Source organism: Pectinophora gossypiella, chromosome 11, assembly GCF_024362695.1.
Source record: "Pectinophora gossypiella chromosome 11, ilPecGoss1.1, whole genome shotgun sequence".
Lineage (NCBI taxonomy): Eukaryota > Metazoa > Arthropoda > Insecta > Lepidoptera > Gelechiidae > Pectinophora > Pectinophora gossypiella.
The window spans coordinates 1,567,149-1,589,412 of NC_065414.1; the positions used below are offsets into that span (position 1 = coordinate 1,567,149).

Sequence of the window (22,264 nt, forward strand, 5' to 3'; positions counted from 1 at the left end):
ATTTATGGAACACACGTCAATTTTAAGCACAAATCTAAACCAACCGTCTAAAATTTTTACATCCGTCAATAACCCGACACAGTTAAGTAGACAGCACGTCAAATGGATTGCATACCAGCGACGTACCTTTTGATTCGCCCGGGTTATTCATTCATTCACTCATTCTTCCTAAAATTAAGAGCTGTGAATCATCCGTCCCTTTCCTTTTCGACGGATATGAAAATGACGGATATAACTTAAAATAAAATTAGGCGGTGTCTGCAGGAATCGGGGCCAATATTATACGTACAAGATAATTTCTTAACAATACCAAGGATTTTTTGGGAAATTCACGTTTTTATCGCGAATTCCTAAAAAATCTTACTATTGTAACAGTGATATCACTGTCAACCACGGCCTCTGTGGTCCAGTGGTTGAGCGTCGGGCTCGCGATCCGGAGGTCCCGGGTTCGAATACCGGTGGGGACTTATCACACAAATCACTTTGTGATCCCTAGTTTGGTTAGGACATTACAGGTTTGATCATCTGATTGTCCGAAAGTAAGACGATCTCTGCTTCGGAAGGCACTTTAAGCCGTTGGTCCCGGTTACTATTTACTGATGTAAGTACGTAGTTGTTACATGAGTCGTGCCAGGGGCCTTTGGCGGCTCAATAGTAACCCTGACACCAGGGTTGATGAGGTTGGTAATCCACCTCACAACCCACACGATAGAAGAAGAAGATCACTGTCATCTATTTTATTTTGAGACTGTTGTGACTCTATTTTAACCCTGACATAAAAGTTGGTGAGGTCAGTCATTGAACCTACACGAAAAATCAAATCAAATCATTTATTCACATAGGATTCATGGTTTTGTATAACAGTTGATGGGTTTAAAGAAGAATAAAATGGTCATATATTTTACCTCTACATAGAATGTAATCAAAGTATACGTACTTACATAAAAGTAGAATCACAGGTAGAATTATTCATAATGTAGCTCGATTATAAGTATCTAAGTACATATTCTAATTCTAAATATTCTACATTCATCATTCATTCATTCTTTATATTCTTTAGTAGTCTATATTCTAATTTCAAATCAAAAAATTCGAAACACATCCGAGTACTTATGGGTTCGAAATTACAATAATTGAATTACGTAATTATATCCTTTTTCGTTTAACGTAATTTCCAAATATAACTGGTAAGTACATAATTATATTTATAACTGTACTTACCTAAATTTTTACACAATAAAATTCTTTATCTTTTTTAAAATTTAAAATTAGAATTATGTTCTTGGTTTCCGGGATTTGTGCCTGAATACTGGCAATAGGCTCGTCCCCTTTTACATGGGACTTCACCATGGCTGGCGAAGAGTTGGTGTAATATAGGGTTACTGTACACGTCTGCCTACCCTTACGGGGATACAGGAATGGTCCTACGTTAGATTGGAATAGTCGCCTTATAGCGGAAACCAAGTTAGCGCCTTTTTGTAAAATCACATTCAGAGTGTGATCTGGGGGGTTAAAAAGGGCACATCGAAGCAATTCATCTAAGAAAGCAATATTGCAATTTGACATTTGCGCATATAAAAGTAAGTGCGCAGTGAAAACAAATGTCAAATAGCAATATTGCTTTCTTAGATGAATTGCTTCGATGTGCCCTTTTTAACCACCCCTTTTTGTGAGTGAGTGCACGTGTGTGTGTCGCGAGTGTCTGATATTCTGCAAGATGATGATGTGTGAAAATTAAATATGTCTAATAAGTCTTATATCAATTTAAGAGCCACGCTGTAGCATTTTCCATTCCAGTCTATCAAAGGCCAATTCCTTGACTTCCCTATACGACACGACGTTAACCTTTTCTTTAATCTGTTCAATGTAAGCTCTTCTTGGTCTTCCCCTTCCTCTCTTTCCTTCTAGCTTCCCTTCTATGATGTTTTTAATAAATTCGTCGTATCTTATTAGGTGTCCAATCATCTTGCCTCTTCTGACCTCAATAATTCTCAGTATTTGTCTAATATTAGTATTTGTTATAAAAGTTTATATTGAAAGTTTCACGGCGCATTGGCGCTTCTACACTGTAAAGTCGTGAAATATAAATAAATAAAATGTGGCTTTTATTAACAAAACCTACCTACCTATGATATAGGTACTATACAGTACATTCCACATGCAATTTTTATCAATACAAAACAGATAAAACGCAAATGTAAACACGCAGTGGGCCGAATAAAAACAAAGATTTCATATACTATAACAATAATTGGATTCCTTATCAACGCTGGAATGAACCAACTTCGACATAAACTAATATCGAACTTGCATTAAAAGAACCAAAGAATGAGCTGACGTTGCTTCAGATTGTCCATAGCATTTTTGGTGATTTTTTTTTCTATTTGTTTACATTTGAGTCGATGGTATTTTGGACACTGCATTTTGCAACGTAATGACTTTATTTCTCAAAAGAATACATTTGATTCGCTTACTAAGCAACAAATGTATCCATTTGGATACATTATTATTTAAGTATACTTCATCCTGAGCAGACATGAAGGGATATTGTCTAAACAACCTTGGATGTAACGGAACGGAGGTACCTACCTAAAGAAAGTCATCATTCGTTCGGCACTCAGAGATCCTCCTTTTCTATAATAGGTGTTTTTAGTGGAACTTTTAGTTCACTTATCTAAAAATTACCCTATTGCTAGTATAGCAAAAACTAAACGAAATTGACCAAGTAAAAACTAACGGTGGTATTAATAAACTAACCTCAGCTTCGAGACTGCCCTCAAGATCATATCAAAGTGACAGTTCTTATATAAAAACAGGGACTTGAGCACGATCTTGAGGGCAGTCTCAGCTGAGATTAGTTTATTAATACCACCCTTAACCCCATATTCTACAATGTTAACTCCAACTTTCCTCGACTCGTCCCCAGTTGAGGCGACCTGAAGGTCTTCCTCGAATTCAGCTCTAAATTGGTGTTCTTACACTGCACCTCCACCTTAACTCGAGTTTAGGCCAGTAAGGCATGACGTCATTAATTTCGAATTATTACGTTGGCAGTACCATAATGCTCGACTCCACTGAAGAAAGGTCCTCAAGTTGAAGACGCAAATGTTAACTTTTTTTGACGTGATTATTGTAGATTTGCCGCAGATGGCATTGACTACTTGGCCGGACAAATAGGGGGGGTTTAGGCTCTCACCCGGTACAACATTTAAGACAACAGGTCTGAGGGTGCCCAGTTATGTGCGAACCTCGGCTCAAGGCATCGTCTGAGAGGAAAAAAATATTTGAAAAAATTAATCGACTAGAGTCGATAGCGATAAGCGCTTATTGAGGTAAATCGTCGACCACACCAGCGGGGTCCTGAAGTGTTTGGTGTCGCGAGCTGATTGGCTACCTCTATGGCCAGAGTAATCGGGTCGTCGGGATCGTATATTCGTGTCAAGTTAAAATACTTACCAAATGCTCAGCTGAGGCTAAATTGAGTGGAGGAAGACTCGAGTAAACATCTTAAAATACGGGTGTTAGTTGAGCGAACTGAGGTAACACCGACCGAATACGCGGTCAGTTGTTTTTGGCAACAAGTTTCACTTTCATTAGGTTTTTTATCGTAAGACACGCTTTGTTTACACCTCTATCAACGTTAGCGAAAAAAATTACCTCCTTGGACACCGCTCTATTCTTTGTCACTGGCAAGTAGTTAACCTACTTTTAGTTTTTTATTTTAAGAATAAATTAGTGACCAAGGTTCTTTATGGTAAATATCTAATTCCGTGTTTTTTTAAATATTGATTAAATTATTACTAACTTATGATCAATATCAGTTTTATTTGAACTCAGTTTGAATTCATCGAAATCGTAGGAAACAAAAATAAGTTATGATTTAAATACAATATAAAAATGATTGTTATTCATTTAAAATGTAAAGTAAGCACGTAACATAAATAATTAAGGGAACATATTAAACACAATATCTATCAATATTAAAAACAATGAATATAATAACAAATATTATTATTATCAAGTATTATTGATTGATTGATTGATTGAATATAGTTCAGTAAGTAGAGTCATAATAAACAAAAATAATTCTTACTACTTAAATAAATATACGAAGGCAAGTAATTTTGGTAATTATTACTGAGTAGGAATGATTAATTACAGGGCAAAGACACAAACAATCGAAAAAAGTCATTAGAGTTAATTATGATACGATAGAGGTAAGTATCTACCTGTTTAGGGAACTCTACTTCTCTTAGACAAAACGTGTCTACAAAAATAATTATACTCGAATACAATTTTTCTCATTAATCAATTTTCTCATAAAATAAATCTAAAGGTGAACGCGCTAAAAACAATTTACAAACATAATCACGTGCTTACCTCGAGTGTCCCTTAGATCCGGCTAGAGTCCAATAAAAAGGTGTCTACACGATTGCACTATAAAACACCCAGTTAACAGCACAAAAAAGTTCACTTTTTACTTTTTTAAATAACAATTTTCGCGCCACAGGTTGACGTTTGAAGTTCGGATATTTTGACAGTTCGTAAGGAGCGTTGAGAGCGTGCGTCGCGAAAGGCTGCCTAGAGCCGACTGGCCTGACCAGTGGTCGACAAACGAGCCTCAATTGAGATAATTATTGCATTGAACACGGCCCGCGTTAGAAAACGAATAAATAGCTGCATAGACATGAAGCCAACAGTTGTTTAGTGCTTAAACATATCAGCATTAGCAGCTGCGGATTTCTGCTGGAGTGGTAGAGCTCTACAATAACAGTATTACAGGTAATTCCACCTCAGTTACTGTTGTGAAACAAGATTTTTAATGGTAAATACCTACCTATAGTATAATATATAAAGTAGGTCGATATAATGATATATCGAGGGTTGAAAGGCAAATGGGTTTAAGCGACATTTTGGGCGAAATTGACTTATATATATATTCGGAATCAGCGAATTTTTCCGCGTCGACTGATCTTGGTTTCAGATCAATCGAAGCTACTTTTTGGCGCTTCAACCAATTAGAACTTTGGGTACATTTTTAAAAACCCGTGCTTTAACCGACAAAAAAATGCACAAAATTCTGGGCGGGTGGCATATCAGTCGTATTCCGGGATATGAGTCGGTCACATAAGCTGTTATGTCTTTTCATTTTCATGATTCGAAGTCTGTTAAAGCGTTTTCCCTGACAGTATTTTGTTATAGATAAGTCGGTTAAATCATTTGTCCTTAGACGAAACGAAAATAGATTTGGCGCTTAAATCTTTTTGCTTTAATCTAGATTTTATAAATATTGTCGCTTCAACCGTTTTGCCTTCGACAGTTTATAAGTAAAATTGGAACTTGAACTGTTTTGCCTTTACCGAAAATATTCATAGAATTTGACTTCAGCTATTTATGCTACATTTTTTTTATGATTTTTGTCGTATAAGACAACTATAATTTTCTTTTGAAAGGACTTAAAACGTTTTTCCAAAACCAAAAAGAAATAATGTTTACATTTCAGTCATCGCAAGTTTGTATGAAACCTTGTGCCCGCATCACTTCAACATATCAAAATAAGTATGGGCAGGTCCTGGTTGGGCGGTTCACACAGCTAAAAATTACGATTGGGAAGACCGGGAGTGTGCGTGTCATCATGTCACCCAAGCCGTATCCGTTGATGGTGACTTCTATTTGTGTCTATCCCGAGTCATTGTTGTGGTAGGCTTTGATGTGGCTAGCGGAACCGAACTTTGAATTGAAGATCAGTCACATGGCATACAATCAAGCTGGCCAGCAGAGTTTACCGTGTAATTGTAGGAAGGTTTCCGTTGAGTTTTCCGTATTTGGCGTCTTGGACTAAGATTTTCGAGGACCATATCACGCGCCATTCCAGGTTCAGACACGCTCATCCCAACTCTCAGTTGGCATGTCGAAAGCCACATGGTTGCGCATGATTACGTCTTTGTACCGCAGGTCTTGTCCACCTTGTTTACATTTCCTTCTAGACACCTCGAAATAGAAAACCTTTCTGTCATCCATTCGCATGACATGACCGCACCATCTTAGGTGATGTTTTATGATGTGAGCTTGTATTCCGAATATGCCAGAACGACTTAATACTTCTGTTATTGGAAAACCATCTTGCCGCTTTATGCGAAGGATGGACCTTAGACATTTAAAGTGTTACGTATCAAGTACGCCGCTGAGACTTTGTACACTAATATTTTAAGTTTTCCAAAGGCTGCCACCGTATCTATTATCCGGGCTGGCAACTCCGATGACTTTGGAGTTATTTCATATTTTAATTTTGAAGCTATAAATAACAATTCCACAGAGCATCCCACTTATGCGTGATACAGAAGCGATATATAAGGAAAATAGACTAGGAACCATGGCTCCATGTGTTATGATACAGCCTTGTTTCGCGCCGTAGGTAACGACGAATAGGTCTGAAAAGTTACTTCTAAATCAAACTGTCGTCATCATGTCGTCATGATATTGTCGTATCAGGATAAGTTATAACTTTGCAACACAATCTGTTTCCTTTAGAGCAATCCACAAGCCGCGTGACGCCTCACGCAGCACATAACAAAGGCCGATGTTGTTCAAGCCTTTTTGCCTGAATCTGTTTAATAACAAAACTGTACCCCCATATCTCTGTCCGGACAAAATCATCAATGGGTTTCCGGGAGTACCATTTCTGCATCACGGGATAGAATAACGTCCAGGCTAAAATTTAATATCGATCGCCATCGACTCGCAAAGAAGAAGAAGGCTAAAATCATTCCAGCAGCTGACTCCCATATCTTCAGGATGAGTTTGTAAAACAAGTTATTAATGTGTAGGCATATTATACAGTTCAGATGGTATTTTTGATGTGTTGGTATTCGTCATCCTTCTTAGCGCGGTAAGAAGTTCTTCAAAGGTCGGGGGTGCCGCTAGATCTTAAGCGAAACCCCCGAGCTTGTTGTAACAAACTAGACCGATTTGTTGTAACAAACAAGTCAGTGGTATTACTATTGGGATTTAAAACATCGTTAAAATGTGCCCAAAGCGCTGCTTATAAGTCTTTTTGATCAGTGAGGCATTGGGTCTTTTCCTTGTTGTAGATTGAAACTCTCTTCAAAGTTTGAGGCCGAAAACAGTCTTGAAGCTGTCGAAATATAGAGCTGAATTTCACAAGCTTATTCCACCCGGCATTTGTTTTTGAGACATATGGTGACAGAAAAGCCCGCCTGTAATTCCCCATGAGCTGATTTTCACGTTGGAACCATCGCACCAATCTTAGTTTTGCGGTCTGGTTTACCAACCAATAACTTTGGTAGAGCAGAGCACAGCTATGGAAATGCTCGGCAAAAGAACACCATCTATTTATTATTATTATCATCTATATTATCTCATCGACAGATGTGTCTGCTGCGATGTCCGACGTATCTCGGCTCTAAAAGCATGATCGAGATCTGTTATTGTTTGTCGCGGATTAACTTTACACAAACCAACTTCGACGGTATCTTATGGCCAGCTGGACGTGGAGGTCTTAGGCGCAAATGTAACAGAAATTTTGATCAAACAAGTCGCTGATCAGTCCACCCCTGGCTGCCTCTTAGTATGAGAGCAATCAGTACTTCACTGAAGTCTCTCCTAGTACCGCGTACCATCTAGTAGGAGCCAGTGCTTGGAACTTGCATCCAGCCACGTGGTCTTAAATTTTTCAGTAAATCGGAATCAGTTTGTGATAGTGAGATTAAACTTAACACAGAGTATAAGCATATTAAGACTTTTTCAAAAGCTATTTGTTTCTTTTATTGCCCGCATTCAGTTGGTGACAGTCATCTGTCATCCGCCATCATACGCTGTTTACCATTTGCTTGAAAAGTCGAATTAAGCATGTGTAACAATCTGTATGGTTATAGTCTAGATCCTGTTTCTTAATGAATTCGATTTACTCATTATATCCGCCGTGATTTTTCCTAATATTGTAAGGTACAAAGATCTATAAATGCCTTGCCCGAATAAAATCTCTCCCAGGAAAAACGGCTTAAGGACCGACTTTATTTCTGATTTTACTAATATTTGGATTTCATACAATTGAAATTAGTAGCGGATGGTCACTTAAGATATTTTCCTTCCCTGTCATATAACCTTTTATGGAGTTTAAGCTGCTTTGCCTCTAGTCTTCTTTTTTTTAAGAAGTCGTTTAACTCATTTAGCTTTAGTCAAACTAATAAGTGAAAGGTTTCTTAAAGCATTTTGCTTTTAGCCAATATTTGGCTCTAGTGGATATCAACCGTTTTTCCTTCAACTGTAATTTAGTTCAATTGAGGCATTTTGTATTAAGCGACTTCTAAAATCTATAACTGATGTGTTTTTCGAACCAAATAAATACAGAATTGTGCAACATTTAATTTAAAATCATACTTAGCATTTTGAACACTTTTGATTCAGTAGTTTTTTTTATATGATTTTTTTTCGAAAAAATAAAACTTTAAATGGCTCTCCTGTAAAGTTCACAAAATGTCGCTTAAACCCATTTGCCTTTCAACCCTCGATATGTTTCCAGAATACTTACTTCTACGTGCTTCTACTTAGCCGTGTTGAGTAGGTACCTTTCTGTCACAGAACAGATCGACGATTTGTCTTCTATAAAATTATTAAGTAAGCACCTATTCCTTCATTTTTTAACTTTGTCTATGTTAAAAAAAACATCAATCTAAGTACGTACTAGGTAGTTAAGTATTTATCTTGAAAACCGATCATTTCTAACTTTTTTAATTAGGTACCTACCTAGGTAAGTATATTTGTACCTACATCTTTAAAATTACGACAATGGCAGGTTTTGTTGAAGATAAAGCATCAAAATGTGATTTTGAAAAAATGCGCTTAATGCGCTATCGGCGACGCGACGACACCAAGAAAATATTCTTTACTTACTATTCTATTTATTCTATTGTTTGGGGCGGAAAACGGGAGTTTAAATATGAAACTGCGCCGCATCGCCGATCAAAATCCAAAACACAACATGTGTGAACCATACTTTAAAATACTTACGACTTAAGTACTTTTTATTTGAAAAATTAATAATTATTTTAGATTACTTTCTGGTCAGACAGGCAGTCGCTTCTGTAAAAAATCGGACCTGTCAAATCTTCAGGTTAGGTAAGCGGACCCCGTAAGCCTTACGGGGTAAGGTATGGGATAACGCTATTCAGATGATTACTTTGCTTTACTTATACATTTCCCCAGCCGAGAATCGACTTTGGGCCCCAATACATAGTAAGTACTTAACATCAGACATTTGATAACTCTGAGCACAATGTCGGTCATGTCATGAGTCATTAAATTCTCTATAAGAAAATAGCGAACACTTTTTATACTCTTCAAAGTAAATTTATTTCGTCATAGGTCGATTAAATAGATTGCTATTTAAAGAATAGGAAAAAAATACACGCAATACCCCTAACCGCAAAATGTTACTGTACTATACTTGCCCAATCTCACAATTCTATTCACAAATAGCATTACGGGTAATGGACGTCCCTTTACCGGACTTTGTTACAATACAAATCTCTTATTTAAAAAGTTTCTCCTTTGCGGGGTTAAGATCAGACATGCAGTCGCTTCTATGAAAAACTGGACCTGTCAAATCTTCGGATTAGGTAACCGGACCCTGTGAAAAACGCAATATCACTAGGGAGATGATGCTTGTTATCTATTGACACATCGAAGCAGTTCATCTAAAAAAACAATATTGCAATTTGACATTTGCGCATATAAAAATGAGTGAGTGCGCAATGCGGAGTGTCAAATAGCAATATTGCTTTTTTAGATGAATTGCCTTTTTAACCCCCCACGTCGGGCCCAGAAAGAAGCTGATTCACGACTATCTTTTAGCGGACAGAAGGTAAAAACTAAGTTTACAGATACATCCAGTAACAGCAGTTTTATTACGTAATCGATTTGTGCACATTACGAATGTGCGCACTCCCATAGTAGTCATGAGCAATATCATGTAACTTCTTTAGAACCCTGTCGCACTATCATATTTGACATTTAATGAGACTTACGGTTTAATTTGTCAAAAAAGTTAATGTGACATGGTTTTAAAAATGAATACATATTAGTATGCGTATTCCTACGTTACGTGTAATAATACGTCTAAACTGCGACTAACTTTGTATTTTCGACATCATCAGAACAAAAACTCTGTGTTAAGGTTTCATGAGCGTGGATGAAGCAGTGTGTCAGGGTCATACCAATTAGAATGCATCCCCAATGGTAATGTTAATAGTTTTTTATATAATGTATGTTTAGTAAAATAACACAAATATATGTTAATTCCAAATCTTTATTCACAATTCATTTGGTTTACAAGTTTTATAAATAATCCTAAAATATACTAAAATAAATTACGAGGTGGTGTCAGATCAAACGTAAACATTAATAAATTACACATTAATTGAATTATTCAATTAATTAATAAATTAATCACTGTTAGTGTACAATTAAATTGTAAAATTATATCATTAGGTAACTTCACGTGGTATATTAATTAAATATAAAACATATTTATACGAATCTACAAATGATTGTTAGGTAATTTTAACGTCAATTATAATATTATACAGTGAAACAATATTTGATATTTGCGCATATAAAAGTGAGTGAGTGCGCAATGCGCGTTAGGTCTCCCATAATATCAGCGCCGCGGCCCGTGCTAATCACGTGTCACGGCATTATGCTGAGGGAGATCTTTTTTTTGGGCGCCTCCATTGTGTATTTAATGTCTGTAATTATTTGTCTTTTTGTCTTTGTTTTTTTTTCTATAATTTAAGTTTGTAAATGTGGCGTCCAATATAGAAATCAATATTTTCTTTCTTTCAATGCGGAGTGTCAAATAGCAATAAACATATTCTAATCTATTTATTTACTACACAAGAGTGGAAAGTTATGTTTTATATGCCAGTGCCCAATTAAAATAACTCACTATCGAAGTACCTAATCACCGAATGATTTTAATATAGACTACTGAGCGCAGTGAGTAATTTAAAAGCACGAGACTTAAAACAAATTTCCTCTAGTGTCCTAACCCGCAGTGGAGCAGCATGGTGGAGTATGCTTTATACCCCTTCCGGTTGATTGAGAGGAGGCCTGTGCCCAGTAGTGGGACGTATATAAACTATTTATGTTATAACCTCTCGTGTGGAATATACCACTTTTCGCTACTACCACCTTGAAAAGTTTTATATATTGTTTGTAGCTAAATTCAGCATTGCCCTGTTCTCTCACTCTTTTGGATTAGAAAACAGTCCTCATAACTGAACGCACTCATTTTTCGCCATATAAGGAAGAAGAATAATAACTGCGCATTAGGCTGTATGGCTATCTTCTCAAACGAAGAATCGGAGTATAAAATTAAAAAGCATTTCTCTTTCTATTGCATAAAACGCACTTTTCTACACTGTTTTTACGCGGGAAAAACAACCTTTTCGTGCTGGTGAGGTTAAAAAGAGTTTTAATTAGAACCCTGCTATTTTATTCCAGCCACTGGAGGCTTAGCCAAGTTGCAAACGTTCCGATGTGTAGAGTCAGTACCATGTAACTCTATGAACACATCGTCTTTCACTGTAGATTAGGAAAATATGTATAGACCATGTGGTTATATTGTCACACTATATCTAGCTCCTTCGTCAATAAAATTTAAAAAAAACTATTGTAGCACAATATAAGATCTCAAAAATGTTGTAAAGTGGCTTTGTATTTTTTTTTAAATTATTATTATACTATATACACGTCGTTTCCATGTCTCGAGACTAAGGAGTCCCGGACTGTTGGAAGGCGTGTGTGGGGCCAAAATCAACATGTAGAGGCGCCTTGTGATAATATAATCTAAATTACTAATACTAATAATAAGCATACTATACCATCGCAAACATTTTGTAGATTCCACAAATTACCCACTTCAAAAGATTGCATTGAATACAATTAAAATAAATAAATAAATCAAAAAAAGAACATACAAGATTTTACATGAATCCAAATAGCTTATCGACTAAGTATCGAACACACTGGTTAGATCACACACACAAAAATATTCTTCTAAAAACAGTCACTCGTTATAAAGATCTGTAAGAGATTCTACATAATTCATAAAATTTTATTATAAAATCGTCAAAATACGTAAACACATCCAAACCTTATTTTCAAAAGTGTACAATTATGTTATAAAAAATACGTATTTAGGTGGTAAAATTGTCGTTTAATAATTATTTTATAAAGTACAGATGTCGTTATAACTAATCGCACCTTTACAATTCATTTCGTTGGTAGAACAGCGAATTAAATAGAATCGCAAATATTAAAGTTTTTTTTTTCTAATATAGAAAACGTTTATTTCAGACAGTTTCTATATCAATCACAGATCCCAAATCTATTAATATTACCAAAAATCTGGTGCTAATAATTCCCTACCTAACATCTGTACTGTACGGTCACGAGCACTAATATGTATATACACTTTGAAACCATGTTATATTAACTTTTTTGACAAATTAAACCGTAAGTCTCATTAAATGTCAAATATGATAGTGTGACAGGGTTCTAAAGTGGGTACATGATATTGCCCATGACTGTACTAGCTATAAAGTTAGGCACTACATTTATTGAGGCTGTGTTAGTCGTTAGCAGATCAATTGGTTATAATAAATAAAAAAGAAACACAACTTATAAATATTCATCTTGTCCATCAAAAAAATCGGATTACTTTATAATTTAATTATTGTTCAACAAAACACGAGCTTTTTTTCTTAATTTTGGTACATTAATATTAAAAATTACCCACCGTATAACCCAATTTAAAATGTATATTTTTTATTCATAACCTTGATAATATAATAAAATAATTTTGTCATGTGTTCCGATTTTTTTTGATGAGAAATGTAGTAGAAATTGCAACTTACAAATGTGGAAAAATAATTCTGCTTCCACAACTAGTTACAAAACAGGAAAAGAAAAACATTTTGTCGTAACTGGTTAGGTAAATCTAGTTACCGACGTGGACGAAGGGAAACTATAATTATTGTTCTAAATAAACAAAAAATTGTGCCTTTAGCACTATTGGAATGTATACACAGGTATACTTGTCACTAAAAATGTCAAAAAAATACGCTATTTATTATGCATTCATATATAAAATATACAAAATCGAACCGCACCATTAGGGTTCAAACACTTTGGTACGGAACTTCAAAAACAGTACCTAATATCAAATCAAATATGAAAGGGTATAAAATGTTACAAAAAGACATGCATAGTGCACCGTGTGTTCGGTCACGAGTAATAATAATTATGTATACACTTTGAAACCATTTTAAATTAAAAAAAATTGAGAAATTAAACCGTAAGTCTCATTAAATGTCAAATGTGATAGTGCGACAGGGTTCTAAAGTGGGTACTTACTTCTCGTCACTGTACAAATGTATAACCAGAAATGTTGATGAAATGTAGATGGCCTCTCAGTTACATTTGGTCCATTGTTCACCATTATCACAAAATAAAACGCAAATTTTCCTGTACCCAAAGGTTGCCTGGGAGAAATTGCTGCATGAGCAATAAGGCCGCCTGTTGTGCCTTTCTGTATCTGTTGTCCATATCTCTGTATCTAGTATCCATTAGGCTCAATAAAACATTTTATCTATCTATCTATCACTCATATCAATTCAATAGCGTCCCAAGAGATTCGCATTAAGACGATGAAACAATTCAGATCCGTAAATAAATATAACTATACACTAAAGTGTATACACGTACGCACGTGTGTTTTTAGACACGTAAGGTCTTGAATTGTTAATTTATAATTGTATTATTATTATCATTATCATCAGCCCATTACGTCCCCACTGCTGAGGCACGGGCCTTCCCTATGGATGGATAGGGAGATCGGGCCTTAAACCATCACGCGGGCCCAGTGCGGATTGATGGTTATTAACGACTGCTAATGCAGCCGGGACCAACGGCTTAACGTGCCTTCCGAAGCAAGAAGGAGCTCGAGATGAAAATTTTATTTTTGTGGTCACCCATCCTATGAACGGCCTTTGCGATAGTTGCTTAACTTCAACAATCGCAGACCGAGCGCATTTACCGCTGCGCCACCGAGCTCCTCTCGAGCAAAATTTATAATTGTATTAATATTTAATTTGTAATTATAATATAAGTGACTATTTAGGGTATTATACGGGTATGTTGTAATTTGATGAAATGTTATTTTTATTGCTGTTTTCTTTGAATGTTGTAAGAGTTGTACGTGATTAAAAATTGTATAACAGACCAAAGTGTATATTCTGGATGTTAACAAGCAGATTGGGCAGCCATAGTGTAGAATGAAGAATAATCCTACTGTATAGAACGGTAACTCTCCGCACCGCACTAATTTCTATCTATCGGGGCACCGACGTCACCGCCGTGGTGTAGTGGTTAGAGCATTAAGCTCACGATCGGGAGGTACGGGTTCGATTCCCGATGAGGACATTTTCGAAATCACTTTGTATGACTATCCTTTGCTTGGTAAGGACATTGCAGGCTTGAATCACCTGATTGTCCGAAAAAGTAAGATGCTTCGGAGAGCACGTTAAGCAGTTGGTCTCGGATATTAGCTGTAAAACCACCTGTACTAACCTGCAGTGGAGCAGCGTGATGAAGTATGCTGCATACCTCCGATTAAGCGGAGTTTCGATCGAGGGGAGGCCTGTCCCCAACTGTTTATGTTTTTATGTATATTATAACATATGTACCTCGTAGTGTATTGTAATATCATTGAGTATATGGATGTAATTTTAAGAGTAGAAGGTCAAGACAGCGGCATGGTTTCCCCTCACCAGGAGCACTCTGTCGGCAGCAGTAGAAATAGCGTGCAGCCACGCCATGTACAGCGGCGGCGGGACCACGTTGCGGCGCCGCGGCATCGGGAGGGTGACGCACACAAGTCGTGCGCCCGACGACTGCTCGGAGATGAGCTCGCGCAAACGCAGGTGGCGGTGTGTACGGTCTTGCGCCGCGATCAGGTCCGCTTCCGTTATGCCCGCTGTGAAAGAAATATTTCAATTTGTGTGAAACACTTTTCATTTTCAAGTCGCGAGCAAGTCGTTGCGTGAACGAGGAACCTTAGCACGTCTGTCAAATTCGATTACCTGGAGCCTTCAGCGCTCCCCATTTGTCCGGCCAAATAGTAAATGCCATCTGCGGCAAATCTACAACAAGTCACGTCAAAAAAAAGACAAATTTGACAACTCGCGCTTTGACATTTACTCACTCTACTCGCGCTGTTAGCGTGCTAGGGCTGCTGAATTGTCTGTTGTCGCGAGTTATTTATATATTTGTATTTTTTATTATTTATTTTATTTATACATTAATTGTTACAAAACATTATTAATATGACGTCGTTAAACCCCAAGAGGTTTGTCCCGACACCATGCCCACAACACGTATTAACGGTTTATTGTATTGTGACATACGATGGGGCCCGTCCCTTTTGTCCGGCCAAGTAGTTAATGCCAAAAATACTAACTATTATCATCATTATCATCGGTCGCCTTAAAGGGCGCGATGAGTCTGTCGAAGTACGCGAGGGTGGAGTCCCGCGGTCGTCTCGTGATGTCCGCCACCATCTTCAGCGCGGAGTAGTCTATGCGGAACTTCGATAGCAGAGACGCCATGCTGTCGATGAAATTGAGAAGTTATTTTTACCAACTAAGTCTTTTTTATTATTTATGATATTCTACTTAACATTTCTGTATGTATGTACGTAAAAATGTATCTCTCCTTCCGAAAAACTGTGAAAGGCACACTTACAATACAAGGAATAAAAATAAAATTGCTATTCAAAATTCTAGATTAAGTAAATTAAATTCATCTTTTTTGGGGTTACATGTATACGTTTTTACAATAAAATACCAGATAATATTTTAAAGTTAGAGAATAAATTTAAAGCTCACGTGAAGCTTACTTTATGTAAAAAAAGCTTATTATAAGATTAATGATTACCTAAATGATAAAAATGTCTGGTATTGAATGTGTTCCTCTAGTTATTAAATAACTTGTAATGTACCCTCATAAATTTAAAAGATGTGTTGCTGTTGCAGTTTCTTGTCATTTCTTCTCCTCAGCTATAACACCTTGCGAAATGACGTAAATTCAAAAATGATACATTGACCTTCAACAAGTTTATCTATGATAATTACGTTGAATAAATGATTCTGATTTCTATACATACGCCCATGACCATATGGGGTTAGTCAGAGGTACATCCATCGCAAGATGAACTAAGTACTCACACCTCACCGAGCTTTCTATTAGACCAACGTGATGTGGTGAGCCGTATCGCCGTCTATAAATAGTCGAGCCAATTTGATTTTGATTTAATTTGAAAAAAAAGAAGATATTTTTGAATTTAAATTAGACAACAGTCTATAAAAAGAAACTTACTTTCGTTCCTCCAGTTCCAGCTCGGTATTCTTATTGGCGAGAGTGAACACTCGCAGCGGGCACGAGGACCACGCACGTCGCGTAGACAGGATGTACGGCAGCAGGAGGGTGAGGCCTGAGGGGTGAAAAAGGCCACATCGGAGCAATAAGCTAGTTAGGAACTACTCAAGTTACAAAAGATTTGAACGTTTGCCGGAGGGACTGGCCAGAGTACGCACAGGACTGCGAAAAATGGAGGGATGGATGAAAGGGGAGGCCCAGCAGTGGGATCTTGTAGGCTAAATTAGATTAGATAATAAAAGAGGATAAAAAATATAAGTTTAAACAACTAAAATCCGACTAAAGAAAATCTCGCTGAAAAAAGTATAAAACAAGAAAATATTTCTCTGACATACGCTAAGTTTCCAACTAGTCAAAACAGTTATTTTTTTACTAAACGTCAAAACACGAAATTACTATGGAATTTGTATAAAAAGCACACTGTGCCGTCATAGAAAAACGTGATAAAATAGTCGGACTTAATACGTATTTCTTGATTAAAATTCATAAATAAGTTAAATAGAAAAAAGAAACTATTTTTCATTAGCTTTAGATTTATCTTTTTTTAGTAATCAGAATTTTATAATTTATCTTGAACCTTAGACTGGCTTCTATTTTTGAATCAACATTTTATAATTTACCTTTGACCCAGTCAAATACCCTATTTCATAGTCATTGCGTGTTTTGACGTTTTGTAAAATGTAACCGAATTGACTAGTTAGAAAATGGCAAAATTACGTCAGTGATTCCTAAAACTACTTTGACTTCCTAAGGTGTGTACATTACCTCCATCGTCATAGAGCCACCAGACGTCGACGGAGCCCGACTGCCGCTTGGTGAACTGCTCCACGGAGGTGAAGGACGAGGCCCGCCGCGCCACCGACGCCCCGAAGGCGCGCCGCACCGCGCTGCCCAGACCTTTGCTGTGGCCGAGAGGACATACATCCAGTGTTATTACAGGTATTCGTATAAGACTATATTTTATTTTAATTAGATCACTGATATAATGCCGTCTTTCTCTTATGCTAGCTTAAAGAAAGAGATAGCGTTAGTTTCAAAACTGTCGAAGCAAAATAAAATTAAGTACATATTGGCCCCGACACCACCTAATTTTATTTTAAGTTATACCTGTCATTTTCTTATCCGCCGAAAAGGAAAGGGACGGATCATTGTCAACAAGTTAATTTTACAACGAATTAATAACCCGGGCGTATAATATAGGCATCTCGCTTCTGTCTACTTAACTCTGTCGTGTTATTGGCCGATGTAAACTCTTTACACGGTTGTTTTAGATTTCTGCTTAAAATTTTGCTTTCAAGGCCAGAGTGAACAGGCACCTTCTGGGCGAGCTCGCTCCATCTTAGGCCTCGTCAATGCCTTCGGGCAAGTCTGGGGCCAAGAGCAAACCCATCAAAGGGAAAAAAGCGTACCTCTCTTTCCCCGCGGGCTTCCGCGCGTCCTTCCCGTTTGTAGCGGCGCCGGGGTCGGGGGACACGCCGGCGCGGCGCAGCTCCGGGGAGCCCAGGGACACGTCCGACACGCTGCTGCCTGCGGCCGCCACCCACACGTGTCATGATCAGGGGTCGGGATGGGCAGTGCCATTTGGGGTCAATAACCCTGAATATTCTGGTTAATATGGATATGACCACGATATTTTCGAGATTGCGAGATTACGTCACATTTATAATATTATCTTTGTCTTGTATTAAATAAAAGCAAACCACAAATACGTAACATACAAATCACTAAAATCATTCGCAAAATAAAAATAAATGTTTTTTAATCATCATCACTAATTTAAGAGCTACGCTCTTGTCGGTGTAGCATTCTCCATGCTATTTTTTAGGGACAAATAGGGCAGTGGTTTCCCTCTTACCTTCTGCCCCGCAGTACTCGCGAGTGTGATGGCACTTAGAATAGTCTATTTCAATACCGTTTAATAAAAAATCGAATATTGCGTTTCGAGATTCAAGGTTTGGGAGGCATATCCATGTTAAGACAAATCTCGCAAATGGCACTACCTATCCCGATCACTGGTTACAATGTACTTATGCTTAGGTATGTCATGGACAAACACGTCATGCAATTAGTGTATTGTAAGAATATGCGGTTGCTTGTGGGTAGAGCCCAGCAGTGTTAGTAATATTGCCCAATAATTAGTATACAAATGAAACTTACAACTAAGTTATAACTATGTTAGTGAATAAACTACATGAAAATAACAAAACACAAAACTAACACTAAAACACTTTTCTTTCTCCTGCCTTCTATACATTAAAATATTTAAAAAATGATTCAGCAAAGGAAAACAACCGTCAATGGTTTTCCTATGTTTGTCATATTTTTTTTCTATAATTTCATTGAAACTACCAATCAATTCATAGAATTATTCAAATCATCTAATTTTCATTCGCCTAATTTCCAATTTGCCTAATTTTATTTCGTCTAAAATAAAATGACAAATAGGTAGATCACATCACAAGCCAATCGTATTGTGCCGTAAGAGATTCTATTGGCAACACCAACACGCGCGCGCATGCGTGACGCAACAAAGGGAAATGCCAGGAGCACCGCGAGCGCTGAACCCCCCCCTCGGACCGACTCCGCCACGCTTGTCGAGTAATTCGACATACTACTTAACATATCCGTAAAGGTTATTGTAATTCGCTGTAACTTTTAAATGTTGTTTAATTTAATCTGTTGTTTTATTTAGTCAACTAGCAGTCTAATAAACATTCCCTATTTTTTATTTGTTTTTTTAAAAGCAAGTATGCACCGCCGCCTCTCGGGTCTTCGGGCCTCGATAGTCACAAGCAACCTAACCCAACTCAGCTATGTGGCAAAATGACAAAATAATGAACCTACCGACAGAATGCGTGTTGAGACTCTCCGTAGACTTGGACTCCTTGTAATTGTCTCCCATCGAACCTGAACAAACGAGTTAGTTACGGATGGCTGCGTCGAGATTATTCACAACATGGACAGGAGTAATAGAGCCGTGGTAGCCCAGTTGGTAGAACACTAGCCTCTTACTTTGAGGTCGCAGGTTCGAATCCAGCAGGCCTAAACCAATGACTGTCGAATTTGTTTTCGAATTCATGTTTGGATCATAAATGATTATCACGTGCTCAGCGGTGAAGGAAAACATCGTCAGGAAACCAACATAGTTGGAAGGTCAGAGAAGCAGCCGTTTTTGTAAAAAACCGGACCTGTCAAATCTTCAGGTTAGGTAAGCGGACCCTGTGAAATACGGGATAATGCTAGGGAGATGATGATATTAAGGGTAGGGTATTTGGGGAAGGGTATTACGGGTAGGGTGTTAGGGGTAGGTCATTAGGGGTAGGGTATAGGAGGTAGGGTATCAGAGGTAGGTATCAGAGGTAGGTATTAGGGGTAGGGTATTAGGGGTAGGGTATTAGGGGTAGGGTATTAGGGGTAGGGTATAAGAGGTAGGGTGTTAGAGGTAGGGTATTAGGGGTAGGTTGTTAGGGGTAGGGTGTTAGGGGTAGGTCATTAGGCGTAGGGTATAAGAGGTAGGGTATTAGGGGTAGGGTATTAGAGGTAGGGTATTAGGGGTAGGGTATTAGGAGTAGGCGCCGCTAATTCAAAAGCGCACCCCTGATGCCGGGCAGCAGCGGTATCAGTGCTGGTTGGAGGCCGAGGAAATGGATTCTGGTAGGATTCTAGCTAGAACATCACCGATTGAGAAATTGGTCGGTGTACTGTGGAACGGAAGGCGATTGGGGCAACCACCGTTCTACGCGCCCTATCTGTGGAGGATGGAAATAAGGAGAGAGACAGAAAATAGGATTTGGGGAATTAGGAGTAGGGTATTAGGGGTTTATTGATGAAGTGCACAATACTTACGCGAGAAGAGTGACAAGTCCTTTGTGTTCATGTCGTTCAGGTACGATCGCAAGTCGTCGTCTAACGCGTCGGCGGTGTACTGCCCACCCTCTACGCGCAGCAGCGCGATGGCCATGTGCACGTCCAGAGCTTTGCTGAAGAGGAGGCAAACCGGGGTTGAATATTTGTGTAACATCGAAATTTTATAAAGAAATAAAAAATATATTCACACAATCACATACGAACAAGCACAGAAACAGACATTCATGGTTAATAAGTTAGGGTTTTAGACATTGGTTGGTAGTCTTGTTATTGGATTTTAGACATGTTATCATTAATTTTAATTGATACCTTTTTTCTTTTTGTTTTTTTTTTAATTCTTTATTTATTTTTGTTTTGCATGTCAACTATTTAGTGTTTACAACTAGGGTAAGAGCGAGACATCCCCAACCCAAGTATTAACTTTGCTTGCCTGGGGTTTCCTCATAACTTTATGTTGCTTAAAACAAGAAACAAACACTTTTTTTAAAGAAGATATAAAAATATAAGTTTAAACACTAAAACCCGACTACGAAAAAATCGCGATCTAAAAAGTATAAAATAAAAAGCATAGATAGCGCTTTAAAGAGGTTTTCACCATAAGGCGATGATATAGAATCCAGATTTAAACGTAATTTCCATTTTTTAAGCTGGGCGCAGGCCTTATTTCATACATGTCATGTTAATACTCACTGCATGACCTCCACGTAGTCGACCAGCTCCGCGCGGTCGCAGGCCAGCCAGTTCTCCTTGAACCCCATCATCAGGATGTTGGGGTGAAGCTTACCCAGCCCGCTTGACTGGAACCATTATGAAAGATAACCATTATAAAGTGCGTGAATCTTTAAATGTGACTAATAGCTTTATTGACGAGATTTGCCGCAAATAATCATCATCGCCAGCCCATTAACGTCCCCACTGCTGGAGCACGGGCCTTCCCTATGGATGGATGGGGAGATCGGGCCTTAAACCACCACGCGGGCCCAGTGCGGATTGATGGTTATTACCGACTGCCAATGCAGCCGGGTCCAACGGCTTCACGTGCCTTCCGAAGCACGGAGGAGCTCCAGATGAAATTTTTTTTGTGGTCTCCCATCCTATGACCTGCCTTTGCGAAAGTTGCTTAACTTCAACAATCGCAGACCGAGCGCACTAACCGCTGCGCCACCGAGCTCCGCAATTTTTTGCCGCAAATACCAGTAACTATTTAGCCAGAGAAATGGAGAGCGCTGAGGGCTTAAGACAAGAGGCCTGAGGGTGCGAACCTCGGCTCAGGGTGTCGTTTGAGAGGATTACATCTGAAAGATGTAATCTAGAAATGCTACAACTAGAGATCAATAAAACTCACATTCTCAATATCTATTGGACAAAACCACAAGAAATCAACTTGCAAGTCATAAGCAACGAACAACTATATCCCAATTGGAGTAGTCAGAGGTGCATCCACCGCAAGATGATCTACATACCTGTATAAGCGCGCTAGCCCCCTCCTTGAACCCAACATCGTCGACCACAGTGTAGAACGCCTTGATCTTCCGCTTGTTGAACCACTGGTATGCGCGCGCGCAGAGTGCCTCGCGTGCTCTGTGGCTCACTTGGCCCTATGGAGAGCATGTATTGAATAATTTAGACAAATTATTACTTGAAACAGTGATATTAAGAGCCGCCAAGAAGTGATCAAAATAGGGAGGCGAAGGCTAAGCTTCTCATTACCTTATTTATGTACAGTCATGAGCAATATAATGTACCCACTTTAGGACTCTGTCGCACTAACATAATATTTGACATTTAGTGAGACTCAGTTCAATTTGTCAAAAAAGTTAATGTGACATGGTACCAAAGTGTATACATATTAATGCTCGTGACCTTACCACCTAATATG

The 22,264-nt window shown here is 38.1% G+C and overlaps 2 protein-coding genes across 4 annotated transcripts in view; both read right to left on the reverse strand.

Moving 5' to 3' along the window:
- The window catches only part of LOC126370647 (mucin-12), a 121,952-nt gene extending 117,320 nt beyond the window's left edge, over positions 1–4,632 (reverse strand). Inside the window, exon 1 of one of the 2 annotated variants that reach the window (XM_050015606.1) lies at positions 4,381–4,632. The gene's annotated coding sequence lies outside the window, so the exon portion shown is untranslated. The remainder of the gene's footprint in view (positions 1–4,380) is intronic. The other variant, XM_050015607.1, reaches the window with a different exon arrangement.
- Positions 4,633–10,726: 6,094 nt separating this feature from the next.
- The window catches only part of LOC126370654 (bumetanide-sensitive sodium-(potassium)-chloride cotransporter), a 52,113-nt gene continuing 40,575 nt past the window's right edge, over positions 10,727–22,264 (reverse strand). The window contains exons 16-24 of one of the 2 annotated variants that reach the window (XM_050015617.1): positions 21,849–21,983; positions 21,076–21,182; positions 20,365–20,498; positions 19,363–19,425; positions 17,928–18,045; positions 17,284–17,420; positions 16,459–16,573; positions 15,542–15,690; positions 10,727–15,058 (exon numbers count right to left, since the gene is read on the reverse strand). In XM_050015617.1, the coding sequence (XP_049871574.1) occupies positions 14,811–15,058; positions 15,542–15,690; positions 16,459–16,573; positions 17,284–17,420; positions 17,928–18,045; positions 19,363–19,425; positions 20,365–20,498; positions 21,076–21,182; positions 21,849–21,983 (1,206 nt within the window). In that variant the 3' untranslated portion in view covers positions 10,727–14,810. The remainder of the gene's footprint in view (positions 15,059–15,541; positions 15,691–16,458; positions 16,574–17,283; positions 17,421–17,927; positions 18,046–19,362; positions 19,426–20,364; positions 20,499–21,075; positions 21,183–21,848; positions 21,984–22,264) is intronic. The other variant, XM_050015618.1, reaches the window with a different exon arrangement.